General features: G+C 35.3%; 1 protein-coding gene across 3 annotated transcripts in view; it reads left to right on the top strand.

Moving 5' to 3' along the window:
- Window positions 1-19,969, top strand: part of ABCB7 (ATP binding cassette subfamily B member 7) — a 107,062-nt gene that overhangs the window by 72,913 nt on the left and 14,180 nt on the right. For all 3 annotated transcript variants that reach the window (XM_054471378.2, XM_054471379.2, XM_054471380.2), the window contains 8 exons: window positions 10,829-10,961; window positions 11,851-12,119; window positions 13,526-13,614; window positions 13,706-13,793; window positions 15,792-15,966; window positions 16,952-17,109; window positions 17,990-18,153; window positions 18,314-18,443. In XM_054471378.2, coding sequence (XP_054327353.1) covers window positions 10,829-10,961; window positions 11,851-12,119; window positions 13,526-13,614; window positions 13,706-13,793; window positions 15,792-15,966; window positions 16,952-17,109; window positions 17,990-18,153; window positions 18,314-18,443 — 1,206 coding nt within the window. The remainder of the gene's footprint in view (window positions 1-10,828; window positions 10,962-11,850; window positions 12,120-13,525; window positions 13,615-13,705; window positions 13,794-15,791; window positions 15,967-16,951; window positions 17,110-17,989; window positions 18,154-18,313; window positions 18,444-19,969) is intronic.

The following is a 19,969-nucleotide window of genomic DNA, read 5'->3' as shown; positions in this document are numbered from 1 at the left end:
TTTGCTTTGTTGCCTAGGCCTAATTTTCATGAATTAATAATGTATACAATATAAAATAATTTTATTTGATCATCTTACATAAGTGCTTTGTTGTTGTTTGATATTTTTCCTTTAATGAGAATAGAAACTTCAGTTCTGTGAGGATTCTACCACTACCCTGATAATCTTTACAAATTGTCTGAGTACCCTTAATGCAGGCAAACCCCAAAATTGGGGCTCAGCCTGGGAGGGTTCTTGGCTTCGTGCAGGAAAGAATTTAAGAGTGAGCTGACAGCAAAGTGAAAGCAAGATTATTAGAGCAACACAGTACAGGAAAATGGTTGCTCCATAGACAGAGTAGTAGCAGCAGCCCTTTCAGCAGCAGTGAATTTCTGGCTAGCTATATGGCTATTCCTTGATTAGTTGTGAAATAAGGGGTGGGTTATTCATGAATTTCCTGGAAAAGGGATGAGGAGTTCCTGGAACTAAGGGTTCCTTCTCCTTTTAAGCCATATAAAGCAACTTCCAGGAGTTGCCATGGCATTTGTAAATGGTGCTGGTGGGAGTTGCTTTTAGCATGGTAATGCATTATAATTAGTGTATAATGAGCAATGAGGGCAACTAGAGGTTGTTTTTGTCACCATCTTGGTTCTAGCTGGTTTTGGCTGGTTTCTTTGCTGCATTCTGTTTTGCTCAGATCCTGTTTGTTTAGTGGGGCCTCGTGACCAGTGCTTGGAAAATAATTCACGCCGATCTCCTACCTTACCTTGTCTGGTTTTCTTTTATCTTTGTTTTGCCTTGCTAATCAAATCTCTCTTTAGTGTTCCTGGTCTTTATTTTTTTCTCTCCTGATTCTTTTGTGAATAGAGAAGCAATTAAAGGAATAAAATTCTTTTTTACTTGTTTAGATATATTGGGCACTTCTTGGCAGCACTGCTCATAAAGCCCTTAGTTTAACAGAGGCCACTCTGAAAGAGGTGAATTTATTAAGGAGTTTAGATATTAAAAAGTCTGAAAGAATTGGGTTCCTCAGATGACTAGTCATGATCATAATGGGAAAAGTGATAATTAAATCTAGAACTTGAGGTCCTCAGCAAACTGACTATATTGACCAGTAATTTTGGCACCATGTAGATATAGCATACTTTTGGTAGTCCTTTATGGCAATTTTACTTTTTACTTAACTCTGTTCTTCAGTTAGTGTCCCAAATTGTACAGTTTTGTGCTAAAAATTAAATGAATACCATTTTGTAATGATATACCAGTCTCTGATAATTCAAGAGCCTAGCAGATTATTTGTATGATTTAAATTTTTGATCTAAGAAAGAAAAAAAGTTTTATAAGTTCCTGAGGCTGGGCATGGTGGCTCATGCCTGTAATCCCAGCACTTTGGGAGGCCGAGGCAGGCAGATCACTTGAGGCCAGGAGTTTGAGACCTTCCTGGCCAACATGGTGAAACCCCATCTCTACTAAAAATACAAAAATTAGCTGGGCATGGTGGTTCGTGCCTGTAGTCCCAGCTACTCGGGAGGCTGAGGCATGAGAATCACTTGAACACGGGAGGCGATAGTTGCAGTGAGCCGAGATCACGCCACTGCACTCCAGCCTAGGTGACAGAGTGAGACTCCATCTCAAAATTTAAAGTTTCTTTATTTCTCATGTACTTAGTGTGCACATTGCAGTCAGATTAAATATACCTTTTGTCACAAGATTACAATCTTGTAAATATAACCAGTTTCTTAATTTTTAAAAAGTAACAGGGGTATGAAACTTCATATTGGGTTGATTTTTATTGAAATACACTGTGATTCAGTGTTATTTTTAGACATTTCCTACCCCCAGGGAGCCGGGTCTGTGGTGTGATGCTGGCTTTATTTCTTTTAATTTTAATGTACATTCAATGGAATGCACTCTTTTTAGTATACAGTTCTATAATTTTTAACACGTGTGTATTCATGTAATTACCACCACAGTCAGGATACAGACAAGTGCTATCACCCCAAAAATCTCCCTTTTGTTACCTCTTTATAGTCATACCCTTTCCAGACCCCTAGCTGCTGGGAAACATTGATTTGTCCTCTATCACCATGGTTTTCTCATTTTGAGAATGCCATATAAATGGAATCATGTAGTATATAACCTTTTGAGCTGATTTCTCACATTAAGCATGATGTCTTGGTCATTCATCCATGTTACTGGATATACCAGTTTGTTTCTTTTCATTGCCAAATAGTATTCCATGGTATGGATATAACAGAGTTTGTCCATTCACCCATTCAACAACATTGGGTTCTTTCCACTTTTTAGTGATTATAGATTATAACTAGAGCTGCTTTAAACATTCAGACACAGGTTTTTGTGTGAACTTGAGTTTCCATAGCTCTAGAATAAACACTTAAGAGTGGAATGCTAGGTCATGCTAAACACATTTTTAACTCAATAAGAAACTGCCAAGCTGTTTTCCAGAGTAGTTCTCTTTGTATTCCCACAGCAATATATGAAAGAGTTCTTGTTGCTTTGCTTCTTTGTCAGCACTTGGTATTGTCAGGTGAATGGTGGTATCTTGTGGTTTTAATTTATATTTCTCTTAAGGCCTGGGATATTGAGCAGCTTTGTGTGTATTTAGTTTACATTTGTATATCTTCCTTTTGTGAAGTATCTGTTTAAGCATTTTGTCCATTTTTTAATTGGGCTGTATGGTTTTCCTCTCAACTTTAGTGAATTCTTTATATATTCTTATATGAAACCTTTACCAGATATATGATTTGCAGATATACTCTCCCAGTCTGTAGCTTGTTTTTTAATCCCCTTAATAGTATTTTATGTAGAACAAATGTTTTTAATTTTGATGAATTTCAGTTTATTATTTTTTTCCTTTATGGATTATGCTTTTGTTGTCATGTCCAATAACTATTTGCCTAACTGAAGGTCATTAAGATTTTCTCTTTTGTTTTCTTCTAAATGTTTTATATATTTTTCTCTTATATTTAGATTGTGCCACGTTTTTTAAAAAATACGTACTGAACTAAAGTGCTACAGTTTGAATTCTTGTGTGAGGTTTAGGTAGAAATTAAATTTTTTCCCAATTCCAACACCAAATTGAATTTTTTTCCAATTGTTCCAACACCAAGGCTATCCTTTCCCCATTCAATTTGCTTTGTTTCCTATTGCTGCTGTAACAGATTATCACAAATATAGTAGCTGAAAACACCACAAATTTATTATCTTACATTTCTGGAGGTCAGAAATCCAAAATTAGGTTTCACTGGATCGAAATAAAGATATTTGGCATGGTTGTGCTCCCTCCAGAAACTCTTGAGGAAAATCTATTTCCTTGCCTTTTCCTGCTTCTAGAGTTCACCTACATTCCTTGGCTCAGGGCCTCTTATTCCATCTTCAGCATCAACAGCATGTTCAATCTCTCTCTGACTCTGACCCTTCTGCTTCCCTTCATCTTATCTTCTCTCAACTTTGACTCTCCTACTTTTCTCTTATAAGTACTCCTGTAATTAGATTTGGCCCACCCACAAAATCAAGGATAAAGAACATAATCATGTTCTTCAGCGTAATCACATCTGCAAAGTTCATTTTGCTATGTAAGATATCATCTTTATAGGTTCTGGAAATTGGTACATGAATATCTTTGGGGAGCCATTATTCTTTCTACCATAATGATTATATATGGGATGTTTTTCTGGAATCTATTCTGTTTCATTGATCTTTGTGTTTCTGCATTCACCAGTACCACACTGTTTTTATATTTGATATATATATTTTTTTTTTTTTGTAGTTTTATAGTAAGTTTTAAAGCCAGCTAAGATGATTCTTCCAACTTTCTTCCCTTCTTTTCAAAACTGTTTTTTGCTATTCCAGTTTTTTTGCCTCTGCATATAAATTTTAGAATAAACTTTTCTATAGCTATTAAAGCTCTTCTATCAAAGAAGGCTGATGATGTTTTAAATGAAATTTTATTAAAATGTAGACCAATTTGGGTAGAATTGATATCCTTACTAGGTCGTGTCTTCCACTGGATGAATGTAGTATGTTTCTCCATTTATTTAGCTTTTCTTTGATTTATTTCATCAGCATTGATAGCTTTCAGCATACAGACATGATACATGTTTGATTATACCAGTGGTTCCCAACCAGGGGTGATTTTGACCCCATGAGGACATTAGGCAATGTCTGGAGACATTTTTATAGGTCACAACTAGAGGGGTGGGGTATGCTACTGGCGTGTATTGGGTAGAGGTTAAGGACACTGCTAAACATCATACAATGCACAGAATACCTCTTCCTGCAAGAAATAATTATGGAACCCAAACTGTCAGTAGTGCTGGAGGTTGAGACCCTGAGTTAGATTTATACTTAAGAATTTTTTTTATTTGATGAGGGCAATGTCAATAATTTTCTTTTTTAAATTTTGGTTTCTAACTGTTCATCGCTAATATGTTGATATATTAGTAATTATTGATTTTTGTTGATCATTGTAATATATTGATAATAATATTGGTATCAGTTATATATTTGGATTTCAGTCTACCATTTTATTATGTGTTTTCTGATAAATTTATTTTGTTACTTGGTTTTACCTTTACTGTCATGTTTTATGTTATTTGAACAGATTTTACTATCCCATTTTAATTTATCTACTATGTGTTTTAGTTTATCTCTTTATATAATTTTGTAGTGGTTACTCTAGAAATTATAATATACATAAGTAACTTTTCACAGTCTGCTTAGGATCAGCATTTTACTACTTCAAATGAAATGTAAAAACTTACTACTCTGTAAGTTCCCTTACCTTCCCCCTTTATATTTACAATTGTTTCATATATCTTGATATACTGTAAACCCCATCAGTCAGTAATCTTTTTTATTGCTCTATGGAATCTTTATAGACAAATATAAATTTTGCTTTTAACCATCAAACATATTTTTAAAGAACTTAAGAATAGGTTATTATATTTACACAGATATTTACCATTTCCATTGCTCTTCCTTCATTCCTGATATTCCAGGTTTCCTTCTGCTTTCACTTCTTGTATGAAGAATTTTCTTTAGCAGTTATTTTAAAGCAGGACTTCTGGTAACTAATTCTCTTAGTTTTCCTTAATCTGAAAATGTCTTGATATTCCCTTCATTCACAAAGGCTAATTTTGCCCAGTGTACGGTACTAGGTTGACAGTTCTTTTCTTTCACCCCTTGAAAAATGTTGTCCCACTTAATGCTGGCCTCTGTGGAAATCTGCTGTCTTAAGATTGTTTTTCCCTTATACATAACGTGTTTTTATCTAGCTGGTTTTAAGATTTTTTTTCTCTGTCTTTAGCTTTCATAAGTTTAATTATGATGTGTCTTGGTGTGAATTTCTTTGGGTTTATCCACATTTGGGTTACTCAGCTTCTTGAAATTATAGGTTTATGTCTTTTGCCAAATTTGGGAAATTTTCAGCCATTATTTCGTTGGTACTTTTTTGTGCCCCACACTCTTCTGCTATCCTTCTGGGACTCAATAAAGGATGGTAAGTGTTTTGTTACAGCTCCATAGGTCCCTGAGACTCTCTTGGCTTTTTTTTTTTCTTTAGTCTATTTTCTCCCTGTTGTTAAGCTTAGGTAGCATCCCAACATCTGCTGTGTATTTTAATGATATTGTTGACTACTAGAACGTCTGCTTGGTTGGTAAGACTCTTGTATACCTTACCTTGAAATCTTGATTGGTAAGATTTATATAGCTTCCATCAGTTGTAGCTAAACTTAACAAAGATGGATGGCATAATAATGGAACATTAACAAGAGCTGGGATTTCAGTGTTTTTATTAAGCCTGATAGTATTGTTTTCACATATTATTAATGTGCATCAATTTAATTTCTTCAGAAAAACTTTGGCAGTCTGACAAACTTCCTGTTCCTAAGCGATGGTTGATGTTTTTCATACTATACTTGCAGAAAATGTAGAATGTGAATGATTAAGCATTTGCCTTGAATATATGAAAGCATTGTATTCCTAATTATTGTTCTATCTCCAAGTTCATTAATACTTGCCTCTGTCTTCTCCATTTTGCCATGGAGCCCATCCGTTGAGTTTTTGTATGTCAGTTATTATATTTTTCAGTTCTGTATTTTTCATTTGGTTCTTTATATCCTTTATTTCCTGAGACTTCTTTTTTTCACTTATTTCAAGCATGTTCATAAATATTCCTTGAAGCACTTTTATGATGGCTACTCCTAAATCTTTCAGATAGTTATAATGTTTGTGTCATCCTGATGTTAGTGTCTATTAATTGTATTGTCTTATTCAAATTGATATCTTATTGGTTCTTGATATGATTTTTTAAATTGAAACCTGGACATGTAGAGTATTATTAGACTCTGAATCTTATGTAAATCTTCTGTTTAGCAGGCCTCCTGTGTCACCACTTCAGTGGAGTAGGGGTGCTGCCTCATTACTGTGGGTGGAGATGAGAATCCAGGTTCCTACTTGGGCCTCTATTGGCTCCTGGCAGAAGAGATTCCTCATTACTGCTGAATGGAGTGAGAAGTTAGACTCCTGAGTAGAATAAAAGGCAGTAGACTGGGCGAAAATATTTGCAAACCACATATCCAACAAAGGCCTTATACTTAGAATATATAAAGAACTCTTAAAACTCAACAGCAGAAAAACAAACAATCCAATTATAAAATGCATAAAAGACATGAACAAATATTTCACCAAAGAGAAGATATAGATTGCAAATAAGCACATTAAAAAGTGTTCAACATCAATGAGGTATCAATATGCACCTATTGGAACAGTTTTGAAATAAAAAAAAAAGGATAATACCAAATGTTTGTGAGGATGCAGAAGAACTGGGTCACTCATACTTTGCTGGTTATTATAAAATGATACAGCAGGCCAGGCGTGGTAGCTCACACCTGTAATCCCAGCACTTTGGGAGGCCGAGGCAGGAGATCACTTGAGCCCAGGAGTTTGAGACCAGCCTAGCCAACATGGTGAAACCCCGTCTCTACCGAAAATACAAAAATTAGCTGGACCTGGTGGCGTGCACTTGTAGTCCCAGCTACTCAAGAGGCGAAGGCAGGAGAATCGCTTGAACCTGGGAGGTGGAGGTTGCACTGAGTCGAGATCATGCCACTGCACTCCTTCCTGGGCAACAGAGTGAAACTCTGTCTCAAAAATATAAAATAGAATGATACAGCAACTCTAGAAAGAGTGTGGCAGTTTCTTAGTAAGGTCAGCATAGAGATGCCATATGACTTAGCAATTGGACTCTTGGGTCTTTTCCCAGATGAATGGAAACTTATATCCACCTGTATGAGAATGTTGATAACGTCTTTATTCATAGTAGCCTAAAGCTGGAAACAACCAAATTGTCCTTCGGGATGACTGGTTGAATAAATTCTAGTACATCAATGGAATAATCCTTAGCAATAGCAAATGATGGGCTATCGATACATGCAACAGTCTTGATAAACTTTGAGCGCATTATGCTGAATAAAACAAAAGCTGATCCTAAAAGGTTATATAATATATGATTCCATTTCTAGAATATTCTCAAGATGAGTAAACTGTAGAGATCAAGAGCAAATTAATTAGTGGTTGCCAGTGTAAAGGGACTGGGGTGATGCAGGTAGAACGGGGGTGAATAAGAAGTAGTGGCATAATGGATTTCTCTTGTGATGGAATAGTTTTGTATCTTGATTGTGGTGCTGGTTACAGATCTGAACGTGCAATAAAATTGCATAGAACCGCACGGACAGACACATACGTACTGCACACACATACACTTGAATACAAGCTAAAAGTTGGTGAAAACTGAATGAGTTCTCTAGTCCAGTAGTTAACAGTAATGTGCCGATGTTAACTTTCTGGTTTTGATACTGAACTACAGCGAAATAAAATGTCATTAAGAGATGCTGGGTGAAGGGTACGTGGGTCTCTTTGTACTACGTACTGTTTTGCAGCTTTCTATGAGTCTCATTATTTCAAAATAAAAAAGTTTTGTTTTTTTTTTTAAAGATTCTCATTTGCCTGGAATGGTTTAAATCTAGTTCTGCTAAAGGCAGGATATTGGGGAAAACCACTGTTTGCTATTCCCACCCCCAAAATATCACAAAGCAAATAAAACTTTTACACTACATGTTAATAAAAACATCTACATGTAGTATCCTTCTTATTTCTTTGGTGTATTTCTTTCCTTTTTAACATATATGGCATATTTCTTACCTTTTTAAAATAACTTTTATGGGAAAACTGACAGTATTCAGTTATTATTAGAGGTAGTGCCATGCTTTTTGCATGTGCTAACTGCCCTGTTTCTGCCACTAACAACACAATGCAGATGACACTCACATATCCTGAACATTTACAAGGATGTTCTCTAGTTTGACCAAATCCAAAAACATTTTCAAGGAAGTAAAATTGCACAGCTTTATTGGTGATACATTAGTTTTAGGCATCATTCACTACAGCTTTGGAAAAGGTATAATGGGCTGTGAGTTATGAGAATTGCATGCTAGCTGTAACTATCACTTTTTCTCCTACTGAAGAAAGTGTATTGGATTGCAGGTGAGGGAATGTATCCTTAAATGGAAAACCTGGAATCTGCTCAAATTTATTTAAATTACTTTTGATATACTTTACAACTATAGCTGGTTTAAACAGTGCCTTTGAGAGCATCCATTTTAGGGTGCAAAAGAAGTGAAATATATTGTCCCTGCCTTATAAGCTGCTAATGTGGCTATGGTCTACTAGAAAAAATTCTAACTTCAAGTGTCAGACCTGTATTTTAACCTCAGCTCTGCTGCTTACCAGACAAGTCATTAAACCTTGTGGAACCCGAGTTTCCTCAACTATACAGATAAAATCTATTTTGTAAAATTTTTATTCCTTTCATCCCTCACATTTGTGAAAGGTACCTACCTTTCACCATACCTGATTCATCTAGCTGTTGTTCAGTAAATGTCAGTTTTGTCACAAAAGGTTTGTACATTATTTGGGTGATAGATACACTAAAATCCCAGACCTCACCAGTACACAATATATCCATGTAACTGGACTGCACTTGTACCCCTCAAATTTATACAAAAAGGATGGAAATATATCCATGCATATATACATACAAAATGAATCAGAAATATATCACAAAAGTGATAAATATTGAGGTATAAACTATAACAAAAAGATAGAAAATGGAGAGTGCCAAATTGGCTGCATGTTTCAAGAAGGCATTATGATAGAAATGGGATTAAAATTGGGCTTTGAAGAGTGACGAGGTAGATAGGGGAGAGGAGACCATTTCAAGAAGAAGCAAGACCTGTAATCTCAGCACTTTGGGAGGCTGAGATGGGCGGATCACAAGGTCAGGAGTTTGAGACCAACCTGACCAACATGGTGAAACCCCGTCTCTACTAAAAATAAAAAAATTAGCTGTTTGTGGTGGTGCATGCCTGTAATCTCAGCTACTCAGGAGGCTGAGGCAGAAGAATCGCTTGAACCCAGGAGGCGGAGGTTGCAGTGAGCCGAGATTTCGCCACTGCACTCCAGCCTGGGCGACAGAGCGAGACTCCATCTCAAAAAAAAAAAAAAAAGGCAAAGAAGAAGCAAGAACCTGAGGTTATATGGCTACAAGGGAATCAGATTTGAGAAATTTATGCTATTTGAGACCTGCCATATATTCTATTAGATTTTGGAAGTCAGAAACCTTAATGTTTAAGGAGTTTATCTCATGTTACATTCTTAAAAGCATCCCAATATGTGCTGTGTATTTTAATGATACTGAATGCCTGCTTGGTTGGTAAGACTCTTGTATACGTTACCTTGGAATCTTGGTAAGAGTTACATAGCTTCTATCAGTTATAGCTAAACTTTGCAAAGATAGATGGCATAATAATGGAGCATTAACAAGATCTGGGATTTCAGTGTTTTTATTAAGGCTTATAGAATTATTTTCACATGTTATTAATGTGCGTCAATTTAATTTCTTCAAAGAAACTTTGGGAGTCTCTGACAAACTTTCTGTTCCTAAATGATGGTTGATGTTTTGGATACTATAACTGCAGAAAATATAGAATGTGAATGATGAAACATTTGCCTTGAATATATGAAAACATCATGCTTCTAATTTTCTTTTTAAGTTTTATTTTGATGTATTCTCATGGAGAAATAGGTTCATTATTGAAAGCTTAGTTTTGATAATAATTGGGCTTTGTTTTATGTGGTATTGGGGCAAAGAAGCTTTCTGTAGGACAAATAGGACAAATGGATTTATCGGTGTTTTTTCCAATGGTGAATCAGCCACGTATACTTGTAATTCATCTGCTTTTGTGATCTGGTTTGCTGTGTAATTTACTTTACCATTATTTTGGTGACCAAATTATTTTAAAAATATTTATTGAATGCCTACTGTATAAGAGCATTATATTCAGCATAGGTGGGAAAAAAAGTAAAATGACACAGACCCTCAAGGATCCAGTAGAAAAGGGAAATATATACACAAATAACTATAGTGTAAGACAGTTTGCCATAGTGTCATGAGCTTTGTAGGATTTTAGATAATGGAGACAGCATTTTTGAGTGGCAGATCTGGGATGATTTCATGGAAGCAGAAGCATTTGACTAATTCACATAGCTTATAAATGAATATTAACATGGCAGTGTGAAGTATGAAGCCTGAAATGACAGCTCTCCCAATGTCAAAGATGTTGTCTTTATGAATGGGGAAAATCACTCTAATACCAGTAAGTGGTAAATATGTAAACATTACCATAAGTACTAATTTAATGTAAATATTTGTACTTTTATAAATAAGTATTTTGTATATAATGGGTAATTGATGTTTTTATGTTTTTAGGCCATGAATATTGTGGTTCCCTTCATGTTTAAATATGCTGTAGACAGCCTCAACCAGATGTCGGGAAACATGCTGAACCTGAGTGATGCACCAAATACAGTTGCAACCATGGCAACAGCAGTTCTGATTGGCTGTATGTGTGATTCTTTAATCTGTCTACAGGTGTTGACTTTCTTCAAGGAGGTTTCATCATATTTGAGCAGATGACCTTTTCACTACAAACACAACTTAGTGTTTTGGATGTTTGTTGTTTTATGTGAGATGTTTTGTATGTGTTTTTAAAAACTATTCTGTATGATACACTTTCAAAAAATTCCATGATAACAGTAGCATTTTTATAAGTTCTAGAAAACAATAATATAAAATAAGACATTAAATTCATAACAACCACTTCTAATAGTTAGACTTTTTGTAACATCCATTTCCACAAAGGTCAATTATTTTCTTGCTGGCATTGTTAGCTATTAAATAGGAAATAGCTAAATAAAAATATATATGTACATAAATGCTTTATTAAAATATATTCATTAGTAATGACACAAATCTACAATTTGAAAAGAACAGAATATGAATGCTGTGTGTCCCATGCATTAGAAAGGACACTAAGAGATTTGGGAGACATTAGTAGGGGTATGCCTTTAGTCAAGGCACTTGATTTTTCAGGGTCTCAATTTTATCACTTATTATTTAGGAAGATTAAATTAGATAAAAAACCTCAATAGACACTGCACATTTATCCACAGTAATGCCATGTGGGCTATTATTTAAGTATTTTATTTGGAAAAAATATCTTTTAATGTCTGAAACCTGGAGGAAATAACGCTGAAGGGATTCATAGTGGTAGAAAAGTTAATACTCATTAGGCTAGATTATTTCTAGGTTTCTTTTATTGTAAATATTCTGTGATATATTCATTCACTGAATTGCTCATTGTACAAACATTTTCTGAGCCCTTGTCATTTCTATACTCCTTTGATTCTAATATTGTTACATCCTATTTTTTCTTTTGAATGTATTGTTAGATGGTGTATCAAGAGCCGGAGCTGCTTTTTTTAACGAAGTTCGAAATGCAGTATTTGGCAAGGTAGCCCAAAATTCAATCCGAAGAATAGCCAAAAATGTCTTTCTCCATCTTCACAACCTGGATCTGGGTTTTCACCTGAGCAGACAGACGGGAGCTTTATCTAAGGCTATTGACAGAGGAACAAGGGGTATCAGTTTTGTCTTGAGTGCTTTGGTATTTAATCTTCTTCCCATCATGTTTGAAGTGATGCTTGTCAGTGGTGTTTTGGTAAGTTAAACATTTTTCATAACAAGCTTTTATCTTAAATTCTCATTAGTAGCAATTGAATATTTGAAGCTGTTGTACTGTTGCATGCCCATGGGTTTGAAAGCAAAATTCCATGATGCCAGAAATATTATGCAGTTTAATTATTTTGCCACAAGCTTCAATGGACTGCTCAAATTCTTTATCATGTTGTTATTGTAAATAACTGTTCGATTCTACACATAGATTAGTCATCAACTAGTACTTACAAGGTTTTTTTAAGCAGAGATTTTTGTATATGGCATTGGACTAATATGCTCAGAATATCTAGGTTTCTCATCACCATTCATAACATTTTAGGCAATTTCACCTTTTTTTTTTTTCTCTGTTTCAACTTTTAGCTTCAGGGGTACCTGTGCAAGTTTGTTACATGGGTAAATTTTGTGTCACTGGGGTGTGGTGTACAAATTATTTCATCACCAGGTAGTGAGCATAGTACCTCATAGGTAGTTTTTTGACCTTCACCCATCTGCCACCCTCCACCCTCAATAGGCCCCAGTGTCCATTCCCCTCATTGTGTCTGTGTGTACTTATTGTTTAGCTCCCACTTATAAGTGAGAACGTGTGGTATTTGGTTTTCTGTTCCTGAGTTAATTCACTTAAGATAATGGTCTCCAGATGCATCCATGTTGCTGCAAAGGACATGATTTTGTTTTTTATGGCTGCATAGTATTCCATGGTGTACATGAGCCACATTTTCTTTATTTAGTCCACCATTGATCGGCATCCATGTGTTTGCTATTGTGAATAGTGCTGCAATGAATATATATGCATTTGTATGTCTTTATGGCAGAATGATTTATGTTCTTTTGAATATATATACACCCAGTAATGGGATTGCTGGATCAAATGGTAATTCTATTTTAAGTTCTTTGAGAAATCTCCAAACTGCTTCCCATAGTGGCTGAACTAATTTCCATTCCCACCAGCAGTGTATAAGTGTTCCCTTTTCTCTGCAACCTTGACAACATCTGTTATTTTTTGACTTTTTAATAATAGCCATTTTGACTCATCTGAGATGATATCTCATTGTGGTTTTGATTTGCATTTCTCTAATGATTAGCAATTTCACCTTTTATAGTTAAAAATGTATGTATACATTTTTTATTCCTCTTTAGGCTTATTGTACTATCTTCCTATTAGTATTTGATGGTACTATAGATGTAGCAAGTGCAGTTTGACTTTCTTCCCTGGTTGCCTAAAGTAGATTTTCTAAAGTATTTGATTTTTCACCCATCATTCACGTACATAACTTCCCGCCACCATATTTTTGTTAAAATCTTTTGACCGAGATTTGCTGTTGTGTATTACAAACTGTTTGGCAAGAACAATAACTGTTTCACATTTCTTCTTTGGACTTCCTTTTCTAGTATTACAAATGCGGTGCCCAGTTTGCTTTGGTAACCCTTGGAACACTTGGTACATACACAGCATTCACAGTTGCAGTCACACGGTGGAGGTAATTTATTCCCTAGAAGCCACATAAAATTTAGAAATTGTTATGCGTTTATAACATGTATTTCATGTCTATGCAAATCTTTGTCTTACAGAACTAGATTTAGAATAGAAATGAACAAAGCAGATAATGATGCAGGTAATGCTGCTATAGACTCACTGCTGAATTATGAAACTGTGAAGGTAATATGTTTAATTATACTTTCCTCTGCCTTTCACACTGCACTAAGATTTGATCTACCATTTAATTTAATAGGTACTGTAAATTAGAGCTTCAGGTTAGGATATGATGGAATAATACTATTTTATTGTTTGTCTTTAGAAACTATCCTCTTTCCTTCTCGGTTTTTGTTTGGCACTGTCCAATTTTTACCTTCTGAATTAATTTATAAGTGATCATAAATACAGTCACGTACTGTATAATGATGTTTTGGCATCTATGATGTTGGTCCCATAAGATAATAATGGAACTGAAAAGTTCCTGTCAGCAAGTGACATTGTAGCCATTGTAATTTTGTAGCACAATTCATTACTCTGTTACTCATGTGTTTCTGGTAATGCTGGTGGAAACAAACTAGCTGTGTGACCCGTCATTTAATATTTGATAATGATAAACTAGTATGTTAACTAGTATATGTATTTTTACACGTTTAATCATTATTTTAGAGTGTACGCCTTCTACTTCTAAAAACAGTTAACTGTAAAATAGCCTCAGGTAAGTCCTTCAGGAGGTATTCCAGAAGAAGGCATTGTTGTCATGGGAGATAACAGCCCCATGCATGTTATTGCCCCTGAAGACCTTCCAGTAAAACGAGATGTGGAGGTAGAAGACAGTGATATTTGACCCTGACCCTATGTAGGTCTAGGCTAATGTGTGTGATTGTGTCTTAGTTTTTAACAAAAAAGTTTAAAAAGTTAAAAAAGAAAAATTAAATAGAAAATAGCCTATAGAATAAGGATATGAAGAAAGAAAATATTTTTGTACAGCTGTACAATGTGTTTGTGTTTTAAGCCAAGTTATTACAGAGTAAAAAAGTTTTTAAAAATTTAAGTTTGTAAAGTAAAATAGTTACAGTAAGCTAATTTTAATGTATTATTGAAGAAAGAAAATATTAAATAAATTTAGTGTAGCCTAAGCGTACAGTGTTTATAAAGTCTACAGTAGTGTACGGTAATTTAGCCCTAGGCCTTCATATTCACTCACCACTCACTCACTCACTCACCTAGAGCCATTTTCAGTCCTGCAAGATCCATTCATGATAAGTGCTGTATACAGATATACCATTGCAAATCTTCTTTACCATATTTTTACTGTACCTTTTCTGTGTTTAGATACACAAATACCATTGTGTTACAGTTTTCTACAATATTCAATGCAGTAACGTGCTGTACAGGTTTATAGCCTAGGAGCAATAGGCTATACCATATAGTCTAGGTGAGTGGTAGACTATACCATCTAGGTTTGTGTAAGTATACTCTATGATGATTGCAAAGTCAAAATTACCTAAAGTATGCATTTCTCAGAACATATCTGTTTTGTTAAGTGATGCATGACTGTATACCGTTAGCATCTTGATTCAGAATGAACAGTAAGCTAATCAAATTGGCACATAAATTTTTGACTCTCTTCTATCCCTCAGAATGCCTAGCATAGTGCTTCCCATTAATTCTTTCATTTATTTGTTCATATTTCCATTTAACAAATAGTTACTGAATGCCTCTTATGTATTCTAAGTGCTTTCACAGGGGAGGGCGGTTAAAAAAAAGATTACTTTCTAATCCCTGCTATCCCAGAATTTTATACTGTACTGAGAGAATTTAAGTATGCAGGTGACTAAATGAGAAGGCATAATGTTGTGAGGGTAGTGGGAATTGCCAGTTCAGAGTCTCAGGGGAAGGCTTTGTGAAGGAAGTGTCATTGAAGATTTTGTTTTAGATCAGGTTGGAATTAGCTAAGCATTCAGTAAATATTCCTTGGGTGAATTTTGTGGACTTTTCAAATACAATTCATTATGGAAAACTGCAGGGATATCATAGTCCAATATATTGAGTCAATTTTTAAAATGGAATCTACAGTACAAAATTGTATTCCTACATGAAGTCTGATGAAAAGTATACTAATCACTTAAGAGAATAAATTCTAATTATACTTGCCCATAGTTATTTTTATATATTTTGTAGTATTTTAATAATGAAAGATATGAAGCACAGAGATATGATGGATTTTTGAAGACGTATGAGACTGCTTCATTGAAAAGTACCTCTACTCTGGCTATGCTGAACTTTGGTCAAAGTGCTATTTTCAGTGTCGGTTTAACAGCTATAATGGTGCTCGCCAGTCAGGGAATTGTGGCAGGTAATGGGTCTGTGGCTATCACATTTACAGGCTGTTCAACTTTTATAAATAAAGATTAATGAAAGGAATGTGTATGCTTATCTTAATTATAAAGGATGTTAAAGTGCTTTAACATCCTTGGAGTACTTTTCTCTTTGTATCAGAATGTATTTACTTGATGGTTTGATAATGGTTTTTTAACTTCCTTTTGTTTAGCACTGGCTCACTCATTGATTGGGATTACTGTTTGTAACTACCTGTTCTTTTAAGAACAACTTTTTTTTTAGCATCTAGTTTTTCTAATTTCTCTTGTAGACCTGTAAAGCAATGTAATTAATTTAGTGTTTAGTTCAAAGCACTAAACTGCAAACACTCTTTTTTTTAAGAATTACCAGGAACCTTTTAATCTTTCTACTCCGTTTTTTAGTTGCAAAACACTTCAAAAGTAAATGTCTGTCCCTCCGTTCTGGAAACCCTCCCCACCCCCACTCAGTTAGTATTCATTCATTCACTGTAACCTAAATATGTGGAAAACATATTTCGGTCACAACAACATTTTGTTGTTGTTGCTGTTTCATTTTGTTTCCTTCAACTTGATGTACATCAGAATGGTTTGTCATCCTTAATCATGATATCTGTTTTCTCCAATTTTTAATGTATACTAATTTTTAAATTTCTGTTTTACACTACAAAGAAACCGTTGCTAGTGTCTTAGGGAAAAAAAGAGAAAATTTTTAGCCTTCAATTTCTATCCTCACTTAAACCATTATTTTTTATATATTATATATAGTGTATAGGTGGGTCTTTCCCATTCCTAATGTATACTAAGTTCCCTGTATTACCTAAATCATGGATTAATGCTTTGAAATTGAGTTGACATAAGAGTTGTTGCTGATTAAGAATATTTTGTTCCGTGGTAATAGACTATAAACCTATCTTAAATTGGAAAATATGTAACATTTATCTAAAATACCCTTTTTTTTTCTTCTGCCAATTCCATATTAAGGTACCCTTACTGTTGGAGATCTAGTAATGGTGAATGGACTGCTTTTTCAGCTTTCGTTACCCCTGAACTTTCTGGGAACTGTATATAGAGAGACTAGACAAGCACTCATAGATATGAACACCTTATTTACTCTACTCAAGGTAGACACCCGAATTAAAGTAAGTAATCTATATAGTACCTTTTCAAAAGTATGTGAACATCATCCTATTAGTAGGATTATTCTAGGAATATTCCTACATCACCACATTAGCAAACCAATTTATTTTACTTGCAGGAATTGGCAGGGGCAGGGTGCTATCACCTATATTAAGAGGTTGTTAGAGCTTTCACTTCTATGTTTAAAAACCTGGCCACACATGGTGGCTCACGCCTGTAATCCCAGCATTTTGGGAGGCTGAGGCGGGTGGATCACCTGAGGTCAAGAGTTCAAGACCAGCCTGACCAACATGAAGAAACCCTGTCTCTACTAAAAATACAAAATTAGCTGGGCGTGGTGGCACATGCCTGTAATCCAAGCTACTCGGGAGGCTGAGCCAGGAGAATCGCTTGAACCCGAGATCCTGCCATTGCACTCCAGCCTGAGCAGCAAGAGCAAACTCCATCTCTAAATAAATAAATAAATAAATAAATACAATCTTACAATGTTAATGAAGACTATTATACTAGAAAATAAATTTTGTTAAGTTGAATTATTTGTACTTACACTGAATTTACTTATCTAATAATGACATAGAATATATGATTGCCTCTCCTTGCATCCTCAGCCCCTTTCCTCCCCTGCCCATTATCCCTTCTCCCTCCCCACCCCCACCTCAAATAAAGTTGCTCAGAAACCAAAACATTCAGGGTTTGTTTTACCTCAGCCATGAAGCGTGAGAAAAATCTTTAAATGCATGCTTGGAAGTGGTCTAAGTCCACTTATAAACCTCCTTCTATTCCATTATTTCCTCTTTCTTTTTGTGAATTAGAAAATTGTCTTCATAGCTGGACTCTAGGCAGTGCGTAAAGTGGCTTTTTTTTTTTTCTCTTCCCTGCTAGGACAAAGTGATGGCATCTCCCCTTCAGATCACACCACAGACAGCTACCGTGGCCTTTGATAATGTGCATTTTGAATACATTGAGGGCCAGAAAGTCCTTAGTGGAATATCCTTTGAAGTCCCTGCAGGAAAGAAAGTGGCCATTGTAGGAGGTAGTGGGTCAGGGTGGGTAATTTAGTTATTTGTAAAATTCTGTATTATAGACTGATGATTCCCAATGTAATATTTCTTTCTTTATCATAATGAAAATGATTACTGTGGTTTAAAACTGGGGATTCCTAACATTAATAGGAGCTAAATAACCTTTCTTCATCTCCAATTTCAGGAAAAGCACGATAGTGAGGCTATTGTTTCGCTTCTATGAGCCTCAAAAGGGTAGCATTTATCTTGCTGGTCAAAATATACAAGATGTGAGCCTGGAAAGCCTTCGGAGGGCAGTGGGAGTGGTACCTCAGGTATTTAAAAACAGAAAAAAACAAATTTTTGGAAGATTTATTGGGTTGATCAATCTGTAACTAGAACAATTTGAATCAAGGGATCAACATATGCTACTGAAGTAGTCAGTATTAGACCCTACCAGTGAAATTCTGGTATCAAAAGGGATTTTTTAAAAAAGGAAAAGAAAAAACCTTGAAGGAAAAATCTGCATGATAGGAAGCCCTGGAATGATAGCATAATAGAATAGAAAGAGCACAAACCTGGATTCTAACCCGATCTCTAATTGTCATTAGTTCTGTGGCCTGGGGCCTCCATTTTCTTATCTGTAAAACAAGGATGCCTGTATCTTATAGGATAGAATTATTGTGGATTAGAGATAATAAATGTAAAATACCGAGTCTATCACGTAATTGTTCAGAAAATGAAAACTACTATTGTAATTTGGAGCAGTTTTCAACATAGTGGATTTATAATAATTACAAAGTAGCTTGGCTGCCATCCTCAATTTTGTATGCCTTGTTAACCACTCTGCCGTCAGTACCAAGCACAGTGCCGAACCCATGTTAAACATTTAATAAACACTTACTGTGTTACTTTGGAAGGAAAATAAACTCAAAGTAAGGTCTGAGAAGTTAAGAAGTAGATAGCCTTATAGGATGTGAGCTTTTTTATGATGAAAGCTTATAGAGAGACCTGGGAATTAGTTGCAGCTAGTATGTATTATAAAGTTGATTTCTGGAGCCAGAATCAAATCCCTGGGAGAATAGATCAAAATATGGGGAGAGGAAGAACTGTAAGAGAGTGATTGGATGGGGATATGTAGCTTGCAAAATGTCCCCCAAATGATCCCACATATGGACTCTCCCCTGTCCTCTTTTTCACTGAAAATCCCACATGTTAGTCAGCATGAGTCATTTAGAGAAATTATTGGGTAACTATGTGAGATGATGGATATGTTAATTTGTTCACTATAGTAATCATTTTACTATCTATATGTATCTCATAACATCATGTTCTATACCTTAAATATATACAATACCATTTATAAATTTAAAAAATAAATCATATCATTTAAATTGGATTAGATAATCTAATTTAATAATTCCAGTTCTTTCTCACATACACCAGTTACGATTTTGGAGGACTATGTGGGGCCCAGAAAACTGCCTTTTTGAAAATGCCTCTTAGGTTATTCTGATATAGATGGTTCATAGATTGTATGTTAAGTAACACTAATCTAGGCCGAGCACAGTGGCTCACGCCTGTAATCCCAGCACTTTGGGAGGCCGAGGCAGGCAGATCGCCTGAGGTCGGGTGTTTGAGACCAGCCTGGCCAGCATGATGAAACCCCGTCTCTAGTAAAAATAGAAAAATTGGCTGAGCATGGTGGCAGGCGTCTGTAGTCCCAGCTACTTGGGAAGCTGAGGCAGGAGAATTGCTTGAACCCAAGAGGCAGAGGTTGCAGTGAGCCGAGATCGCGCCATTGCACTCCAGCCTGGGCAACAAAGCTAGACTCAGTCTCAAAAATAAAAAAGAAAAAGAA

The sequence above is a fragment of the Pongo pygmaeus genome, chromosome X (assembly GCF_028885625.2).
Source record: "Pongo pygmaeus isolate AG05252 chromosome X, NHGRI_mPonPyg2-v2.0_pri, whole genome shotgun sequence".
NCBI classification, from domain to species: domain Eukaryota; kingdom Metazoa; phylum Chordata; class Mammalia; order Primates; family Hominidae; genus Pongo; species Pongo pygmaeus.
The sequence above is the reverse complement of the archived record's forward strand: the minus strand, read 5'-3'. Positions and strand labels throughout refer to the sequence as shown.